Source organism: Ptychodera flava, chromosome 5 (assembly GCF_041260155.1).
Source record: "Ptychodera flava strain L36383 chromosome 5, AS_Pfla_20210202, whole genome shotgun sequence".
NCBI classification, from domain to species: Eukaryota; Metazoa; Hemichordata; class Enteropneusta; family Ptychoderidae; genus Ptychodera; species Ptychodera flava.
In genome coordinates this window covers 22,440,699-22,461,901 of record NC_091932.1, presented here as the reverse complement: position 1 = coordinate 22,461,901, position 21,203 = coordinate 22,440,699, and the positions used below count along the sequence as shown (strand labels likewise).

Sequence of the window (21,203 nt, the reverse complement as noted above, 5' to 3'; positions counted from 1 at the left end):
TTATTCCGGTGTCAACTCCGGACTTAACTCACATGTGTAACCCCCCTATAGAGTGGCAACGGGTATTGTTTAAGGCGTGAAGCGGTTACGTAACCCATCCATGTTCGTCTCGCCTCAGGTTGCTCTCGCCTCTCTTTTCCGAAGAGTGCCGACCATGCATCCTTCGGTAATTTTCGGATTTTCGCCAATTGTTAAGCGAAAGTATGTTCGGCAAAGTTTGTGTTGTTGTTGTCGTGTGGTGCTGAGCGGAATTGACGAGCTGGCGAAAACGGGAGTGTTTTGAGCTTCAGGAAAGTGAGTTTTACCGTTTTAAAAATTCCTCTCATATTTTTATGAATATATAATGAGTGTGTTTGAACCAAATTTGAAAGTCTTTTATCGATACTGTCTGGTTTTACTCAATGGTTTACGGTCAGTCATACCGTCTTTTACACGTGTGTCAAGGAAGAACATGAAACTGCTGGCGTGTTATGTTTTGATTGGCGTGAAGCAGTGTTTCTGGCCTGAGAGCTCACAAAGTAACTATGGTTGCTACGCGACTGCAGTACGATGCCATCTCGTCGTATTTTGCGCATAATCTCATGTAATTATCAACCACAAACAAAGCCTCCAAAAAGTTTAACACCTTTGAAGCTCATTTTAGTATGAAAAGCCAATAGTCTACCGAGACGACCATGGAACAAAAGGCATGCAAGCGTTGCCACTCTGTTTCTCTGTGATTCTGTATTGCACGGCCAAGTCTTCAGCTCAGCCGATAGGCCGCACATGAATAAAGAGTGACTGCGAACAATGATATTTACATGAAAGATCTGGGAAGTCGCGGAGATATAAGTCAATGTCCAAAGGATTAGTTTATCATAAAAGCCCCAACAGTTATCATGTTATCGTATATAATGTTTAAGTATTGAAAAAACGCTATAGCCTTTTTTTCTCGCCATCTGTTCCCTTGATCTACCATAAGCTTAGTCAGTCTCACCAACCAAAGCAGCGAAAGTATGTGACTTTCACAGCCAAAGCTTGAGGTCCATGCATGCACATAGCGTCCTATCGTACAGCAAAAAATGTAAACTGTACACCGGTGCAGAGCAACTTGCTTAGCTCTCCCTAGAACTTACCTTGCTAATTTTGGCATATTGACCATCACCATTACTGGGAATATGAAATCCGCCGGCGGCAGACATCATATACCTGCCGTTATCTGCATCGCTTTGATACTTTTCGACAGTTGCTTCGATAAGTCGTGAAGTGTACTGAACATTGGTCACCCTCTCATCCGCCTTCAGGAGTACTGATATCGACATATCGAGGCAAGAGTCGATGGCGCCGAACAGTACTGACATCATGCGAGAATCCTGGAAGAATAAACGGAGCATTTTATCTTCAAATTACCTACAACATGCTCTTGTGAAGGCAGCGGAGGAAACCATTTTATCATCTGTTTTATATCACAGTGTATGTAACAATGTTTTGATAAACAAAGTGGTATTACTTAGTGGTCAACACGACGACCCTATTGATTATGTTTGTAGATAACATAATGATACGCGCGCTGAGTTCACTTTTCAAATAATATCAAAGAGAACGTCTGCACGCACACAACACTTCTCGGGGTGATTATTTGGATGTGTGGAAAGATGGATGGTACTGCCATGCACATCCGAATCGCAACATGTTGTTACTTGGGCACACACTCGTGGAAAATTGCGTAATAAAAAGGTCTAGCTTCGGCTCAATGCATATGTTGTATACAGAATCAATTGTTAAGTACCATAGCTTTTACTATAAATTGTTACCATAAACAAAAGATCGCCTTCTTTCACACTGATATTGGAAATTCCTCAGTGCAAAATTATTAAAGCTCACTTAATTTAAACCTACTTTAGAGTAACAACCAAAACCATTGCCCTCTTTCATGTATTTGTTCCACCTAGCCTCAATGATGTTTGACGATGACCTGAAAACATCTAAAACACATATTGAAAGAGAGGTCACTATTAACGCAGACACACAATAACAACAAAATACCATTTGGAAAATAGAAGAGTGCAAGTGCCGTGTATGGTGCATCGGATGGCAAACAACCAAACTTTATATATATATATATATATATATATATATATATATATATATATATATATATATATATATATATCAAAGTTTTAAATGTGAATCTAAAATGTGTCACATCACAGCGATCTATTTCAAAGGCATTATTGATAGTATAATCTGTAGCATATATATCAAGAATAGTATTAAATTAAGATCCACTGTATAATAGTAGGTAAAGTGTCATTCACAGTGTTCCGATAAAATTACCTTGCAGAGCTGTGAGAAGGGCCATAGTGTCACCATCTCTGTCTTCAATAAAACCGAGGGCTTGGATCAATTCGCTTACAAAGTCCGCTCCTGTGATCTGAAAAAACCCAACTGGAATCAATCGCGGTTTCGGTATGAGTCTCATATCAAGTACAGTTTCCTTCATATAAAGAGTAAGTCTGCAACCTAATCTGATATATTGAACGTGGGTATTTCCACACATATATTTTGTTTTATCAACAAGCCAAATATTGAACGACAAAATTTACAAGTATACATTTCAATTTTTCGCATTTACCCGACCGCGTACTGTTGTGACCCCCGTAACATAACTCGTTGAAGGTGCATGTCAATTACATATTAACCTATATTTCATCAGTTAGGTCGATTGTTGGACACAGGCGTGTTGCAGCTAAGGTTGGATTTCGTTTGTTGGAGGGAAGCCTTCCCTGGGGACACTATGCGATCATGAAAGGGATTAGCTCGCAAAACACATTCTATCTCAGATCCCTCAAACATCATGATGCCTTACAGCAACCTAACCAATCCGTTCGTCCTTGAGATCTCCCCCATAATAGCCGTAGTCTCTTTCGAATTAGGGGACAATTGAGTGGTTTTCTAGCAGTTCTCAGCGGCTAAACGTGAAAAAAATAAAATCACGGCCGCAGCATTAATAGTAACTTGTGATGTATCATTCGTTATTTTACGTTTCATCTTTGAAAACAGATTAATTTGTTCTAATCCTAAAATCGCTCCTAATCGCGCCCAGTGTTCAACTTTTCAAACCTGCCGGTATGTCTTTCATGACTAGTGTTATAAATAAAACTGATTTTCCCCCGAATACGGTTACAGATAATTTGTCAACAATTATATAACACACCGTCGGTACTCAATGCAGTGTGTGGCAAGTACTTGAATTTACATACACTTAAGGGGGAAGAATGAGAAAGACAATACATCTGTTTCGTCAAAGTTACTGCTTTTTTAAGCCTCAGAATATTTCTATTAATTTTGTCTGTGAATGTACGTGTGGTGCATATTCCGGTAGGATCGCTGAGTTGTTTTCACCATAACTGTCAAAATAGCAAACACTTCAGTTTGTCGGAATTATAAATATCTCATTTACCTCCGTTTGTCGTAACAGCTCGCCAGCTACCGTGAGTGACGTCACACTCTGGAGCGCCTGCGCAGCTTGCAGGACATCTCTCAACTTTCGATCAGTGCCCATGAAGGCATGGTAAGCGTTTTCCATCAGACGGGCTCGTATCTAGATGAGGGCGAGTTCAAGAGATTTGGAAGCGTTCAATATGATTTGGTACATGAAACCTATGTCACTGTGATGTACCCTTTTCCCTTCATATCCCTCGATAACATTCCTCACCGCATATTTCTCATTTTGTCTTGATTTTGACTCTCACATTCCACACTTCCGTGTCCGTGTATAATCTACCCTATTTTTGCAATCACAGCATAAAATTATGAAAAAAATTCTTAAAATATCTCTCATTACTACCTTCATAATTAACAGGTGTCGCTGCATAATCTAAGCATAGCGTTCTGCGGAGAGCGACACCACTTTTTTACATCGTCATCGTTAATAGGTTAAAGCCCCAGTCCTGCTAACTTTTGATGACAGTTTCACCATTTTTATTTTGAATGTGAACCATAATTGCTTGTTCTTCTCCCAAAGAATGTTGATATACACAGTATCCAGCTTGTTAACTCAGCCCCTATGGTTGTAAAGTGCATTGTTATTGTTGAAAACTGACTTCTGGTCCGGACTAGAATTCAAATGTAAACAATGAAAATGCATTTTAGTGGGTGTTTCAACATTCTTCGGGGAGTAGAATAAGAAGTTGCAATTGATTTATAAAATAAAAATAATGAAAAAATCATCGAAAATTAGCAGCACTGGGGCTTTAAGATTGAACGCGCCTCGGGTACGGATATCCGGACTCTAAACTCACAATATTTTTTTAAACCAAAGGAAGTACTTGTAATTTTCCCCTGATGTTAACAAAAGAAGGTCAGTCCGAAATTCATGTAATTTTTTTCTCTATTAATAAATTTTACACAGTAACCCCTGATTTTTATGATTCATAGAAAGACTGAGTGTAAAGTTACCTTCGGGGAGGTTTTTTCAAAAGACATTTTCACTTTCAAGGCGCGAACTACCTTAATGCGGCACAGCGGTATTAATTTGGATATCCAACTGTCGCCAACTGCAACAGGGGACGCACTGTATTCTGCACGCCAATACTAAAGCGCTAGCAGACGACGACAGGGTGATAAACCCGTTTGGGTAGAACGAAGCGATAATACAGAAAAGCAATTCAAGCGTGCAAGTTGCAGGAAAATATGCGTGAATTTAAGAAGATTAATACAAAGAGAAGTAAGCTTATTGCACACGACAAATTAGAATTATCAACTTTATTAGCCCGTTTTGACCCTCTTTGTCAGGGATTGGATAATGTGTGTCTCTCAACAATAGCACATAGATAATAGAATGGCGTCTACTGAAAATGGGTTATAAATTGTGCAGACAATCAGAATTAAACTAGCAAACCAACCAGTATTACCTGTTGAATGGCTTCTATAGATTCGTCTACGATGACCTATACAAATACAATTAACAGCTAAAGTAAATTTGACTGTTACTTATTACGAAGGCAATTGCTGACATCGCATCGTGTACCTTGCAAATAAACAGGATTAATGATAGACATCACAAAGTTGTTAATTTCCTGTCACGGTTCTTGCTTAATTTGTGTAGGTAGATGAATAATGTCGGCAGCTCATGAACTCCGACCTTTATGCTAAACAAACTTTGACGATCCAGCTCTTTACCGTTTTCTGTCACCCATGGCAACGATTGGTCCTTTGTTTCTTACACTGACTAAGGGGCCGTGGATGATTAAAATACGTACACTGTAAACGCAACTTCTCGGCAGGGGATTTGGCTGTATTTCGATGAGCGTGTGCAAAAATCGCACTACATGTTTTCATATCTCACCATCTCGCTACATTTGTTTTAATGTTTCGCAAAATATCGCCCTGCATTGTTTGGCGTGTACAAGGCCAGTGCGGCACCGCCGCCGCTATACCAGAATTCTTTTGACATACATGTTGTTCAGGCACCAATAAAATAACGCAATAATCATTTTGGATAAACGGTTTCATTTTATTCTATTGGTTGCATCATTGTTGAGTTGGCCCTGAACAAAGAATGATTTTAGAAGGGGTATGCGGAGGATTAGGGTGGAGGTTGGTACCGTATTTTTGATTTCATAGCGACGTAATTACCGATTGTTGGTATGCTGATACAGAATGAGCCTTGGTTGGATTTTCTCACTTCCAAATTTTCATTTAGGGGAGGGGGAGGGGAGGGTTGAGGCTAAACACAATTAGTTGCTTTTGCCGAGCGCGCGTTATAATTATCCACTGGCCCTAAGAGGGTATATCAAATTTGAAGTCGCACAATAATACATGGTCATTTCTTCCTTTTTTCAACTACTATGCCACGATACCGAAGACATTGATAGCATAATGCCAGCCGCTGATATACTTTTATGCTAAACACCGAAGGCACAGAATGGATATTTTCAACAAAATGCTATAAAACCAATCCTACAGAACAACACTGAAAAGGGATATTTGACTAGAAGATTCTGAAGGCCATACAGTGTTTTTGATACAAAGCCGTTCGGGGAACTGTGAGTTCAACAATGGTACATGTAACTGTTGTGAATAATTGAAGTAGTAATTTCCAGAGCTCTTTAAGATCCCATCGTGAAATGTTGGTATCTTCTCTAGAAGTTTACATTTCATTTTCCAAGAAACCTACAACATACCAAGTTTTCCCAAACGTTTCTCACATGTTCCAACCTTTAGGAAGGTAAATCTTGTACATTTCATTTTAAAGGGCCATACTGCTAACTTTTCACGAGTTTCCACTCTTTTTGTTTTTAATATCAACCACGATTTATCGTTCCTACTCCCAAAATCATGTTGATATCCACAGTATTCAGCTTGTCAACTCTGCCTGTACATGTGTAACATTATTATTGACAAGTAAATTCTGGGCCGGACTAGTATTCAAACTTAAACAACAAATGTGCATTTTACGCAATATAGATGCTATTTTGACAAGCTAAATAGTAGGCGTTGCAAGATTCTTTTGGGAGTAGAATAACAACTTGCAATTGACATACAAAATAAAAATAATGAATATCGTCATAATTTAGCTTGACAAGCCCTTTAAAAATGTATATTGTAATGTCGATTCACGAAGAAGATTCTTGCTGGTCATTCAAGATTTCATTTTCCAACTATAAACTGTTCACACGCAATTCCCTGTAAACAGGTCTACAATCATGAACCATGGGGTTTGGCTAAACCATTATGATAAAAGGGTTACTGTTTTTGCAAATACAGTGTGGCTATGGTTGTGCTTTGTTCATTTCCGTATGAGTAATCGACACCTTATCTTGCATTAACTTAATTTGTACTTACAGTCGGTACTTTGTTCACAGCTTCGGAGATATGATACACCGTGCTTAACAATTTCGTTGCATTCGTCGAGTTTTCAGGCGTGACGATTGCTGTGCCGAAGTGACTGAGAATGTCTTCTAAAGCACTGCTCTCTTGCTGGTATGAGAGGTCGTCATACACCTAAAGGGACACATCGTGAAAATAGAATGAAGTGAATGTTACAATGTTTCATGTCCATCAGTGTACGCATTATGCGTATCGATGTTATATACCAGAAGAGCCCAAGTACGAGGGTTTTATCCGACTTAAAAACTATCGCCCCTAACTGATATATTTTCGTTTCCAATGTGTTTACGTCAACCGTCCCCTTTGTCAATGTAACATGTTTAGGATATGAATTAAAACTTTTATTTGTGAAATAGCCTTCCAATGTAATGGAACATCCTATAAATGCCCTAGGGCACATTATATAAATGCCCTAGGGCACAGCAGATTTTGTGTTGCAGCTGGTTTCCGCTGTGTTGCCAAATTTGAATATTAAAACGTACCAGATGTCTACAGAATATGACATGTTCACTTTTGATTGGACAGTACTTTACTACGGCGCTGTCATTCGTTTCTGGAACTTGGTGACCAAGGCTTTACGAGTAAATAAAACACCCTGAATTGAGCACTCTGATTGGTCAATCAACAGTAGATAGTTTTTAATTATATATACAGATTGCATAAGTTTCGCGAGTTTGAAGAGGAAATATACATCAATATATCAAAGCTTCTTTCCTTATAAATTCCAAAAACTTGATAAGTAAATTTTGCTAAATTCCATAATTTATTTGTCATTATTCGTGAAAACTTTGGTTTACCTGACGTAAACGGTATAGTGCTCCTAGAAGAGTGTATGTCCGATATGATGTGATGTGATGTGGTGTGATGTGGTGTGGTGTGATGTGGTGTGGTGTGATGGGATGGGATGGGATGGGATGGGATGGGATGTGAGTGGTGTGATGTGATGTGCTGTGATGTCGTGTGGTGTGATGTGATGTGATGTGATGCGATGTGATGTGATGTGATGTGTTGTGGTGTGATGTGGTGTAGTGTGGTGTTGTGTTGTGTGGTGTGGTGTGATATGATGTGATGTGATGTGATGTGATGTGGTGTGGTGTGGTGTGATATGATGTGATGCGATGTGATGTGATGTGGTGTGGTATGGTGTGGTGTGGTGTTGTGTAGTGTGGTGTGGTTGGATTGGATGGGATGGGATGTGGTATGGTGTGGTGAGATGGGACGGGATTGGATGTGGTGGTGTGATGTGGTGTGATGTGATGTGATGTGGTGTGATATGATGTGATGTGATGTGATGTGGTGTGGTGTGGTGTAGTGTGGTGTGGTTGGATTGGATGGGATGGGATGTGGTATGGTGTGGTGAGATGGGACGGGATTGGATGTGGTGGTGTGATGTGGTGTGATGTGATGTGATGTGGTGTGATATGATGTGATGTGAGGTGGTGTGGTGTGGTGTAGTGTGGTGTGGTGTGGTTGGATTGGATTTGATGGGATGTGGTGTGGTGTGGTGTGATGTGATGTGGTGGTGTGTTGTGATGTGATGTGATGTGATGTGATGTGATGTGATGTGATGTGATGTGATGTGATGTGCTGTGTTGTGATGTGGTGTGGTGTGGTGTGGTGTGGTGTGGTTGGATTGGATTGGATGGGATGTGGTATGGTGTGGTGAGATGGGATGTGATGTGATGTGATGTGATGTGATGTGATGTGATGTGTTTTGATGTGATGTGATGTGATGTGGTGTGCTGTGATGTGGTGTGGTGTGCTGTGGTGTGCTGTGGTGTGCTGTGATGAGGTGTGATGTGATGTGATGTGATGTGATATGGGAAAGATGGAAGTAAAAGGTGTTTCTTTTTATGTTCATGTTATTCATCTTTATCGCCTTTTCTCGAGTTATATTTGTCGTAAATTGTTTCACGCAATATTTTCATTTATTTAAAACTAAAGTTTGGTAGAGAAAATTCAGTTGGCTCGAGCTGAAGAGATTCCTTTCACAAACTTGGACTGAGGTCAAAATGTGTTTACAAATTATTTTTTCGCAAATTCAACATCGCTATTCATCGCATTCGCGTGAAGTAGCATATGTATATGTTGAAAGAACGCAAAAATGTGGTGCTAATATAAGCATGGGACATTTCATTTTACTGAACAAAATGAAAAACAACCATTTCCTCTCGTTTTCCTTGGTCTAATGGACACAGACGACAACAAATACCGTGGGCGTTTTAGTAAATCTACATCTTTTTTGCTTGTTGAAGGAGTCAGTCACCATTTTATGAATAATTCCAATTAGAGTCAGTTCTGGAGAGAAAGCTCATTACTGGTGAACCGTTAAGTCAGACAAAACGTCTAATCATGCGGAATTACTTTTCAAAGATAGAATGAGCCTCGAGGACAGATATGACTCTCCAATTCCCACAATACATTGCGGTCATGCCGCTTGTGTTGACTAATTTTAAGCCTGTGAAGTACATTAAGTTTTCACCGTCTCTTTTTTTCTAAAGTTAAAAATTCTAATTTTCCAAGAGACTTAAGGTAGAATGCGCCTTGGGGACAGGCAGTCGGAATCTCAAACTTTTTTATTTCCTGATCTACACTTGTTGGGGCTCATTTTAAAGCTCTTGGTGTAAGAAAATTTTCACCGCCTTAGTTTTTTCGAAAAATCGGAATTTTTAATTTTCGCCATAGAGATAACACAGGGATGGCAGCCATTTTAAATTTAAGATATCGGTAAATGCCTGGTAATTTGCTTCTCAAGTACCAAAATTTGCACGGTGACCCTCGATTTTTATTCTTGATTTTGAAAGAGAACGGTTGAAATATTCCTAGAGGAAAGTTTGAACAAAAGTTTAAATCTTTCACTTTCGAGGCGCATACTACCATAATATAGGAGTATTTACAATTTTTAATTTTATGTGACGGTACATTTTCGAATGTTTGTTTCTCTCGTAACGAATCTTTATTATGTGACCCGGAATATTTATTCTTAATTTAGAAAGGGAACGATTAAAATTGCTTTTAGGGGAACGATTAAAATTGCTTTGACCAAAGTTCGAGCAAAAGTTTTAATTTGAGGTGTATTCTTCATTAAGGAGAGTTTCGACCTGTTGTCGCTTTCACAAAGGGAAAAAGAACTGTCGTGACGGCGTGTTTTACCTGCGCTTTAATCAGATAATTGGTGTGCGCTCCTTCATCATCGGCTATTTTGACAAGTAACTCAAGCACGAAATTACTTTGTGATGCTCCAGCAGGCAGCCGTATTGTTCGGAACGATGGATTGGCACCCGCGTAGACCAATCGACCGCGTCTGTTCGAAGCCTGATCAGGTATTCGCAGTTCGTAGGTCAGACCGGCTTCATTTTCATTTGCGTCGTAAACTGTTTGCATGGAACGGTTCATACCATGTTGCCATTGGTGACAGGATATCTCAAATTGCTGTAGCAGTGCTAGTCCTGTCGAATAAAAAAATTATGTGTTTTTAATAATTTTGTACCTTTTCCTCATTCGCAAAATGACATATTAAAACGTCATTTTTTGTGGAAGTTTAAACATATACTACCATATCATTATCATTTAAATGTACTCGAAAGGGATATGTGCTTGTAAAAATGTACTTGAAAATTTGATCGATTTTCTGGCTTCTTAACACAAGATCGCACAAGTTCTTTCTGTGTTTCAAATTGTATGTGATCGTATATAGTATGAGCAGCAGCTCTTAAACACTAGAGCCCATAAGCAAAATTCAATACTATGTGTGGCAGCCCTTTTACTAAGAAAGAATTGCTGGGTGTTTAAAATGAACAAAAAGTCACCTACACACAATTGGCATATACGTAGGTCAAGGATGGAGATATCGAAGCTGGATGTTGCGCGTATTTGCTATCATTAATTCATACCAGTCTGAGCAATATCCACTTGTTTTACCTATACCATTAAAATGTGTGATCCAATAAATCATGAAAAATATCTATGTACAGGTATACTGAAAGACTATATAAGCAAATTGCCTTTCCCCGCTTGATCGTATTGGCCGCCCCAGAAGAAAGATATTTACATTTAATTTGCAAGTTTAAACGTTCCATAATAAAAAACATGTGAGCTTACAAATGATTCATTCACAGAATAAAGGCAAAGAGATGAATCAACAGTTTTGGTTGTTTGATAGCTTTATGTTAAATAGCTTTTAAATGACTTTATGCATCTGTTTGTTCCTTCATCTTTTTGCCTCTTTCTTGACTGTCTTGTCTTTATCTCTAATCTTTCCCTATCTATCGTTTTGTCTATCTGAAAAATCAGTCTCTCTTTCTCTGCTTATTCTACTTCTGCTCGCATATGTGTCACCATCTCTGTACCTGTACCTGTCTGTCTGGAGAGAGAGAGAGAGAGAGAGAGAGAGAGAGAGAGAGAGAGAGAGAGAGAGAGAGAGAGAGAGAGAGAGAGAGAGAGAGAGAGAGAGAGAGAGAGAGAGAGAGAGATTACCTTTCTTGGGTTTGATATCACAATAGCCACCATGGGGAGATGAGCTGTGACAGTCTGAAAAAAGTGTAAATTGTCAGTTATTATACGATTGTGTGTTACTACGTATACTGTAAGTGGTCAAAGTCGCCATGAGAAACACGAGAAGGTAAGCCAAATTCCAAGTGCGTCCATCTTACTTTCTTTTTGACATAAGGCTACGCAATATCCATTTTAAAGGTTACGTCATGAGCAATCAACGAAAATTTATTCGTGGAAAAAGGATTCGTTGGCGATATGGTTGGCGGACGGACGGACAATGTTCCTTCGCATTTGCGAGAGAACATTTCTCTATATTCAGCTGAGTTTCACTCTTTGCTCGGTAGGCCACGAGAAAGATGATTAATTAAACTGGGGCAGGGTTGTTTTCCAAGGCTTGCCGCGAAAGCGGGCAGGTTTTGTGATGTATAATTGGAAAGAGGAAAACTCTTGAATGAAGAGAAGTGAATACGTTCAAAGTGACAGCGTGGGTGCAGCTGAGAACAGCTTTAACTGTACCCCTCAAAATTTGAATTTGATAAAAACACTTTAGAACAGTACATTCACATGCAAATCTCCTTCGGCTGCGAGGATTATTTCCTCTTCATTTCTAACTTGACGTATATGGAGGATTCATCACATGACATAAAATTTACAATATCAACGTGAAACGAGATCTTATCACCAAACCTTACATTTAGATTAATACACAATTATATTTAACATTAGCGAAACACTAAGATTTCATGCTTAGGGTTGTATGCTGTCACCACAATGAAACTGTGTAATCTAAAAGGTTTTTTCTCCCTTAAGGTAGTATGCGCCTCGAAAGTGAAAGACTTAAACTTTTGCTCAAACTTTCCTTAATAAATCTTTCAACCGTTCTCTCTACAAAATCACAGAGTAAGATAGACAGAGTAGCAACACTTGCATGCCTTTTGTTCCATGGTCGTCTCGGTAGACTATTGGCTTTTCATATTAAAATGAGCTCCAAAGGTGTTAAACTTTTTGGAGGCTTTGTTTGTGGTTGATGAGTACACGAGATTATGCGAAAAATACGACGAGATGGCATCGTACTGCTAGTCGCGTAGCAACCATAGTTACTTTGTGAGCTCTCAGGCCAGAAACACTGCTTCACGCCAATCAAAACATAACACGGCAGCAGTTTCATAAACATGTCCTTCCTTGACGCACGTGTAAAGAGGGTATGACTGACCGTAAACCATTGAGTAAAACCAGACAGTATCGATAAAAGACTTTCAAATTTGGTTCAAACACACTCATTATATATTCATAAAATATGAGAGGAATTTTGAAACGGTAAACTCGTTTTCCTGAAGCTCAAAACACTCCCGTTTTCGCCAGCACGTCAATTCTGCTCAGCACCACACGACAACAGCAACACAAACTTTGCCGAACATACTTTCGCTTAACAATTGGCGAAAATCCGAAAACTACCGAAGGAATCATGGTCGGTTCTCTTCGGAAAAGAGAGGCGAGAGCAACCTGAGGCGAGGCGAACATGGATGGGTTACGTAACCGCTTCACGCCTTAAACAATACCTGTTGTCACTCTATCTATCTTTCTCTATGACAAAATCAAGAATAAAATCGGGGATCACGTTCAAATTTTGGTACTAGAAAAACAAATAACCCAAGATTTACCGATATTTAATATTCAAAATGGCCACCATCCTTGTGTTAACTCTATTGAGAAAAATAAAATTTTCGAATTTCGATAAAACTAAGCCGGTAAAAAGTTTTCTTACATCATGAGCTTTAAAATGAACCCCCACAAGTGAAAGATCAGAAAAGAATTGTGAAAGTTTGAGAGTCCGAATATCTGTCCCCGAGGCGCGTTCTACCTTAAATTCACTTATTCAAACATGAAGCCTATGCATCATGCTTAAAACAGTGCATAATGGTGTGAATCACAAACCGGGGTAAAGTGCAAGAGCCAAGCTATGGAAATATAATCGAGTTGTTCCATGTGAAATAATAATCATTATTTTTGACACTTCAACTCAAGAATATCTCATTTGAAAATTTCAGTAGCTGTCTTTATCTTAATGTCAACGACGGTTTCTTGGTCTGTCGCCCCCAAAAATATTTTACTGAACGGTATTCAGTTTGTCAACTTAGTCTGTATACAGTCGCTTCATTACTTTGGCCTGTACATTTGTAAACTGAACTGTCATTGCTGACAAAAAAACATTTGTTATGAACTAGAATTTAAATACACAATAACAGTGACTTTTACAGTATGGACGTTGTGTAGACAGGCTTAACAATGGTTATTTTTCAACAGGCTTTTCGGAGAAGAAAAGGAACCTGCAATTGATGTACAAAACCTAAATAGAGGAAAGATCACCACAAGTTACGGCTACTGGTCCTCTAATGCTCACCAGTATCAACGTCAACGGGTAAACCCTGTCCATTGCCACGACACTTGGCTTCATCATGGAAAATTTCTTCGTCTTTTGAACGACATGGATTTATTCTATCTCCACCATGCGCTTGAAATTCAATCTCATCTGTCTCGAGAATATTCGGCCACACCTGTAAGTTTAATCAAAGAAGATATGCTTAGTCGGCAGTCACATAAAGGCAATACGTCATGTTTGCATTCTAGTCCAGTGAAGACATCTTACATTTCGTTTGTCAGTTAATTTGATCGCAAAATTTTACTTCAACGAGATTATCGCCGGAGTGAGAAAATGAAGGGAACGTTGAACTAATTAAAAATTCTTTGAGCAACAAACAAACTGAATACACCTACCTGGGATATTAGCACATTTTGCGTTCTTTGCAATGTTTTTACTCGACTGCGAGACTGAATTGTTCTAGTTCAAGGAATAAACGTTCCCGGCCGAGAAGTACATTTTTCAAAATTGTGGATTTTATGACGATGAGCATACCTCGATGAGCGAGTTTCGGGTGATGGCTATATTATGTATTGGCGCCATGCAAGCGTAGTCTACTTTGCCAAGGTACACACAAGTCCCCTTTATTTGTTCTGTTGAAGATTTTATTTCTGACTTCAATTTCTGTTCGTAACTTTAAAAATATCTGAGAAATCAAACTATCCTTTTATATCCTTGACATGCGTTTAGAGATTTGAATGAAGGCATTAAAATTGCAGACTTAAATGCCATAAAAATTATGTTTTACAGTTGTCACAAACACCTCACTCCTACAATGATACCAGATCAGTCTAACAGTGACGCTATTTAATTTGCATTTGATTTTGAGTATTTTGGTTTTGATTGCTGTCTCAGTGCATTTAAAGACTCGTACACGTTAACTTTGGTCCAGCTCATCTAAACTAAATGAGTAGTTGTTCCTGTACACCCGCTCATCCCGGTTGTCATGGATATTTGCTCAGTCAGAGAAAATTAACATTCGCTAAAGACAAACACCACTCTAAATTAACCGTACATACATGTGTAGTATATGTGCGCCACACCCCGGCGAAATAAGCCTTTACCTATTCAAAAGGATCTAATTTTTTATGGCCATCAAAACATTTCCTACTTAGTCTGGAACCTGCTAGGATACCTAAATGTTCTGATCTGATTTAGCAACAAGTGTAGCTGCAAATATTCCAGCAATTCAAATATTTGACTTTCCAGAACCTTTCGCCGGTCCACATTTGTCCTATCGTTACATGAACTGGCCCGAATCGCCACCTGTGTCATGTAGAACAGGACGGATAAAAATTCGAATTACACCTGTTCTACGTCATCAACCGGAACTTTTTTACTGCACTGGTACCTTTTATACATGCTCGCCGGGACGCTTGAGTTTACAGACCGATCAGTTGCCATCAATGCCTTACTCTAATGACATTTTGACGAAAAGTTCACGCGATAAATTCAGAAATGTAAACATGGAAGATACGTCCATTGAAATTTCGAGTCGCAAAGCTTTAGCTATTCCCAAGAATCGAATTGGGGTGCCCTCTATCGATTTAATGGCTCAGTAACGTCGCGGCTCCGGTCATACGACTCAATGTGGACGTCATACCTGGCGATAAACCCTTCGGCTTGAAGATGTACGGCTCTGCGAAAAACACTCGTAAACAGAGAAAAATCCCATGGGATTATATAAAATGATATTTGCTTTTAAGAATGCATCGAAGTCAGCCATATGCAAGGAGATAAATATTCTTTGTGTGAGGAGGCTAGAGAGAGTGCTAACAGTATTCGAGTCAGACTCTACACAATGTCTGTATCGGCGTTTCTTGTCATTTTCCCCATCAACGTCTTCCTACAAAATGGCACCCAAACTCGTAATCTTAAACAAGAGATCTTGAGTTCTTCTGCAAAGAGTCAATACACTGTGTGTCTCGTGTAGGACCCTAAAAAGGTCATGTACAAAGGCAGTCAAGGTCACATTAGTGCTTGATTAATGTTAGAAGGAGCAATAGTATAGCTCTATGCTAATTTCCCGTGAACGTACTGTGCCACTCTGAAACTGATATACCTCTGACGACAGAATACCGATGTTTCCCGATAACTCGGGTATGCTGATTCACGGGCGCATTGTTTTGTTTGTTTGTTTGTCTGTCAGTCTTTACAATTGGGGAGATTCAAACATTGGGTTAAATTCCCAAGGATTTCTCGTTGAGATCATAAAAAACTATATATTGACGGCGTTTTAAATGTTAGAGGATACCAAGGACTCAAAATATCTTGTGGCGGTGTATACTTTTCGGGAAAAGGATGCCGCAAAAAGACGCTTTCACTAAGTCATACAGAAATACATTTCGAATAATGTTCATTTCGATTATTCAACTTCGTACCCAGGATTGCATCAATGTCTATTGTTAAGAGGTATACTTACTTCCATGATCATCGATGACATTGTGTTTAAGGCAGATTGCGCCTCGGGGACAAATATTCGCACTCTCTATTTTCTACTTTTTTATCTGGTCTAACGCTAGCTGGACTTATTTTGAAGCTCTCAGGAGAAAGTGAACTATTTACAGTCTTAGTATAAATTTGTGCAAATCAAAAATTGGTTTTGTTTACACAGAGCTAACACAAGGATGAAAGCCACTTTGAAGGTCAAATAAATGATCATTTAGATAAATTTGTGTTCAATCACAAAACTTTGCACCGGGACTCCGTACTTTTATTTTTGCTTTATTAAAGGAACGGTTGGTAGTCTAGTTAAAACATTTTGAGCAAAGGCTTAATAATGTCTTGCAATTTCGAGGCGCACACTATACGTTTAACGACATTCCGTACTCTGCGCGCGAAAAGGCACATGTTTTAAATCCTAGTTGGAAGAGCGTTAGTTTGCTGAATATGACGAAGAAAGACAACAAGTAATATTTCAATAGACGAGTTATGTATATATCATTCCAGTTTAAGGTATTACACGCCTCGAAATTGAAGGACTTAAACATTTTCTCAAACTTTTCTCAACGAAATGCCATCCATGCAATGTCGAAATCAAGAATACAAATTAGGGGTCACCGTACAAATATTAAATTTTGGTACTAGAGAAACAATTTACTTATAACTTCCCCCATATTTTAAATTTCTAATGGCCGTTCTCCCTAGTGTTAACTCAATGGGCATTTTATTTTGATTTTTAGAAAACTGAGACTATCAATACTTTATTAACTACAGGATCTTCAAATTTAATGACTCCCATAATTGGTAGACAAGATAGAATTGTAAAAAATTGAGAGTCCGAAAATCTGTCACCGAGGCACATTATACCTTAGGCCTAATGCTGTACACGATACTTGTAAGCTCAAAATACACCCAACTATACTTACCGCACTCAGTGGCACGTTGGTTTCGGTGTCCAATGATCTGGGCAACCACGCCCGAAGTATTTCTCCGGCTCTGGCATTTCCTCCGTGGTCTTCTGATCCGCGGTCAAAGAGAAAAAAGAAAACTAAATAAGGGCGGGTTTATAGTCTTCTGTACAAATGTGCGGAGTATGACATGCAATGGATGAAAGATGAATAATAGCTCGTTTTTCGCTGCATGTAGGAGCACACATCATAATTTATAGCATTTTACAATTTGCATTGATAAAATAGTTGATGATTTTCAACATCCTTATCCCTCAGCATTTGTGTCAGGTACCTCAATTTATTTTCGACATACCTCAGTTAAAATACGGGCAGCCAATTCTATTGAACTCTCGGACTGAAAAGTTTCACGTCGCTTCCCTTTGGTACTTGTTGGCATTAGGTAGCATTGCAAATGATGAAACAAATGTAATATATCCAAGTATTAATAATTTTAGTCAAAAAGCCTAGTTTAAACCTGACACATTAAACTTGCCGGTTTAGGAAGTTTGCTGTTTTAACTGTCATGTAATTTCTACTCTCTCTTGTATTGATCGTTACTGTTTTTGACATCGCACACAAACAAACCGAAAGACAGGCAGTCTTGAACTAGTCAGCCGACAGGGGATTTAGTTTTTGATCCATGATGTGAACTATGAATGTCGAACCTGAGCTTCTATATTGCATAACGCTAATCAGACAGATATTAATTAGTCTCATACTTCAAGACAAACTACATAGCGTTATAATTACTCCGAGTAATTTGGAAAATGAGAAATACGGAATTGGAACTGCGCCATCTGCATATTTCAAAAGAAAAATTTCAAAAGCTCTCCTTTGATAACGATGGCAAATTAATCTCACGGCATTGAAAGCATTAATCCCCTCTTTACTTTTCAAGATTGGTCCCTTGGCGCTGTCATCTTTTACGACACATAATTGTTCCTTTCGAAAACAAAAGAGAACAGATACACGGTCGAATAACTTCGATTGATGAACACGTACACGATTTCATTAGAGTTCTGGGGCGCAGACGATTGTTCGAACGAGACTCGCGCTTAAGAATATGCACCTCCAAAGTGAAAGACTCAACGTTTTGCTCAAATTTTCCTAAATAAAATGTTCTGCCATTTCTCGTACCAAATCAACAATAAAAATCGAGGGTCTTGCAAATTTTGGAACTAGCGAAACAAATTATCCATCATTTTGCGATATTTGAAACTAAAAAATGGCCGCACTTCCTGTGTTAACTCTATGGAGTAAAATGAAATTTTAGATTTTCGAAAAACCAAGTCGGTGAAAATTTTTCTTTCTCCAAGAGTTTTAAAATGAGCCCCTACAAGTGGTAGATTAGAAATGAATTGTAGAATTTTGAGAGTCCGAATATATGTCCCCAAGGAGCGTTCTACCTTAAGGTAGTATGCACCTCGAAAATGAAAGACTTAAATTTTTGCTGAAACTTTCCTCAAGGAATCTTTCAACCATTCTCTTTCAAAATCAAGAATAAAAATCGGGAGTCACCGTGCAAATTTTAGTACCTGAGAAACAAATGACCCAAGATTTACCTATGCTTAAAATTCAAAATGGCCGTCATCCCAGTGTTAACTCTGTGGCGAAAATTAAAATTCTAATTTTCGAAAATCTAAGGCGGTAGAAAGTTTTCTTACACCAAGAGCTTTAAAATGACTCCCCACAAGTGGTATATCAGAAAAGAATTGTAAAAGTTTGAGAGTCCAAATATTTGCCCTCGTGGCGCTTTCTACCTTAACAGCAGAGAAACGACAGAATGACCGAATGCAGAACGCTCCATTCGTTAAATTACAGTCTTAATCGGACCAGGGCAGTTACTGTTTCAAAGCGTGTCACTATCGAAAATTCGTACATTTTAAGTAAACTGCTGCTATGAAACGAAATGTATCGCAATCGCTCATGAAAATGTAACCTACGACGTGGGTGTACTTGGCTTATGACTTTACTCAATGATACCCAGAATGGAAAAGACTAGTGTGCCTGGTGTAGCTGCCGCTACTTGCTCTACCTAAAGACTATCCGATTAGAGTAAAAAAATAGCAGTTTTTAGTAGATTCGTTGCATACTTGGACATCGATCGGGAAAACACTCCACTTGTATTCTTTGATCGTTTGCAATTTACTCAACTTAGCATCATGGGTTTTGAAGTCTTAAAGAAACTGTATGCAGTAACTGCCTCTCGTGCCGCCAGCTTTACCGATGAAAATTATGATGAAAATTGATAGAAAGCTGAGAGGCATTGATTGTGCAAGCCACAAAATTAAACGATCACCACTATGTACCTTTACTTGCATGAGAAATTTGGGATTTGAAAGTCTACCTAAATTGTACTAGCTATTTTTATTGTTATTCATAAAATTTCAAAATAATGTGAATGATATTTTATCATTGCGTCGTGCACCATTGCACTCTGTCAACTAATCCGAAATTACACTCGATAGTTGGAGAAATGGTCAGGTCAGTCAGGACGACGATCTAACATAGCTCTATTTCGTATAGGGGAGTTTCAATGTTTTGCTAAAAAAAATCTCGAGTTGCCGGCTTATTTTGTGCTGATAACATCTATTTGACGAAAAGGCTAAAGTTAATATTTTCAGGCGCTTGCCATTGTTGTTGCTGTTGGAATGATATGAACTAAATCAAAATTTGGCTCGAAATGGCTCAATTGTCAAAATCATGGTCGCCTGCACTTGGTGTTAAACAGCTGGTCTGAAAAGAATAAGGTCCTGACGTAACTTCGAATGTGAATGTTAACCCGAAATTAAGCAAAGCTCAGTACGACTTTGAAATGACTAACACTCATATAAGAGAGTGTGTGAACTTGTGTTTGCGTGGTATGCGTCTCAAGTCATTGCTACTACAATAAAACTTATACACCATAGTCCTGGAAAATTGTATTCCCAGTATAAGTTTAATCTGTTATTCCTGAATTAATTATTTTCCTGGAGATAAGTACCGATCAGCGACTTGCCCACAAAAACACACTGAGATGTAACCTATCATTTCATCTTTTGAAATTGACTATCAAAAGTTTAGTGCTGAAGAACACCATAACATACTAAAACAAAAATATATAGAATTCGCGCTGCCTTTCCCTGTGACGTTCATGCATTGCCATCGCATGTCACAGTTAAGTCTATTTCAATAAATTACGCTTGCAATGACTTCATTGTTGCCTCCCCGTTTGCAAATTCGCTGCTCGACTGACAACCATCGCTTCTTCACGTCCCGAAGATCACGCACTTCCCATTTGGGCATCATAACGACACACAGGTAGGACTCGACTGCGCTTTGCGCGGTCATGTCATCAAGTGACGCAGTCATTGCACGAGAAAAGACAGTTGACGTACGAATAAAAATGCGCAAGCGATAAACTATGACAAATGCTTTACCTACCATGCTGATATTCATAGCATGATCCAATATGTCCATGGACGCTTAAGGCGATGCACAGTAAAACCGAAAGTTGTATCATGGCTCGTGCAGTTCGACTCAAACGCTGACAAAGAAGATTTTCATGCTGCCTCATGGACATTCAATTATGAAGTGTTTCTTTCTTGATTGCTCATAATGTGTTTATGACACATGCAAATTACCGCCCGCCCATCTTCCACGTTCACGGAAGATAGATTCCATAGTTGCAATAAATGACAGTATTTAATGCATCTCATTATGCGTCATGCCTCAGTTAACAAAGACCATAAAAACCGATGAGTTGAAAATGTTTCGCAAAATGCCAAAGGAATCCTTAATTTTCTAGACCAGAACTGTGTAATGAATTTTTACTGTGTGCTATACAGGAGGGCCCGCATCTCCAAGCTTAGGACAGCGTATTCTATTAGTACGTGAGATTCACGTTCTAATCATTACCTCCAGATAGACTTGTCAGTGCTAACAAGTCTGTCGGACAGTAGTGACTAAAATATTTATGAGCAGCGTTACTTTAATGTGTCAACCTTACAAACACACTACGCAGGTAAATAATAACGCACCGCACC

General features: G+C 38.8%; 1 protein-coding gene across 2 annotated transcripts in view; it reads right to left on the bottom strand.

Moving 5' to 3' along the window:
- The window catches only part of LOC139133265 (polycystin-1-related protein-like), a 30,029-nt gene extending 9,290 nt beyond the window's left edge, over positions 1–20,739 (bottom strand). The window contains exons 1-11 of one of the 2 annotated variants that reach the window (XM_070699787.1): positions 20,602–20,739; positions 17,155–17,246; positions 13,769–13,922; positions 11,350–11,403; positions 10,027–10,322; positions 6,829–6,987; positions 4,896–4,931; positions 3,443–3,583; positions 2,317–2,413; positions 1,879–1,964; positions 1,116–1,352 (exon numbers count right to left, since the gene is read on the bottom strand). In XM_070699787.1, coding sequence (XP_070555888.1) covers positions 1,116–1,352; positions 1,879–1,964; positions 2,317–2,413; positions 3,443–3,583; positions 4,896–4,931; positions 6,829–6,987; positions 10,027–10,322; positions 11,350–11,403; positions 13,769–13,922; positions 17,155–17,246; positions 20,602–20,734 — 1,485 coding nt within the window. In that variant the 5' untranslated portion in view covers positions 20,735–20,739. The remainder of the gene's footprint in view (positions 1–1,115; positions 1,353–1,878; positions 1,965–2,316; positions 2,414–3,442; positions 3,584–4,895; positions 4,932–6,828; positions 6,988–10,026; positions 10,323–11,349; positions 11,404–13,768; positions 13,923–17,154; positions 17,247–20,601) is intronic. The other variant, XM_070699789.1, reaches the window with a different exon arrangement.
- Between the last annotated feature and the right edge of the window lie 464 nt (positions 20,740–21,203).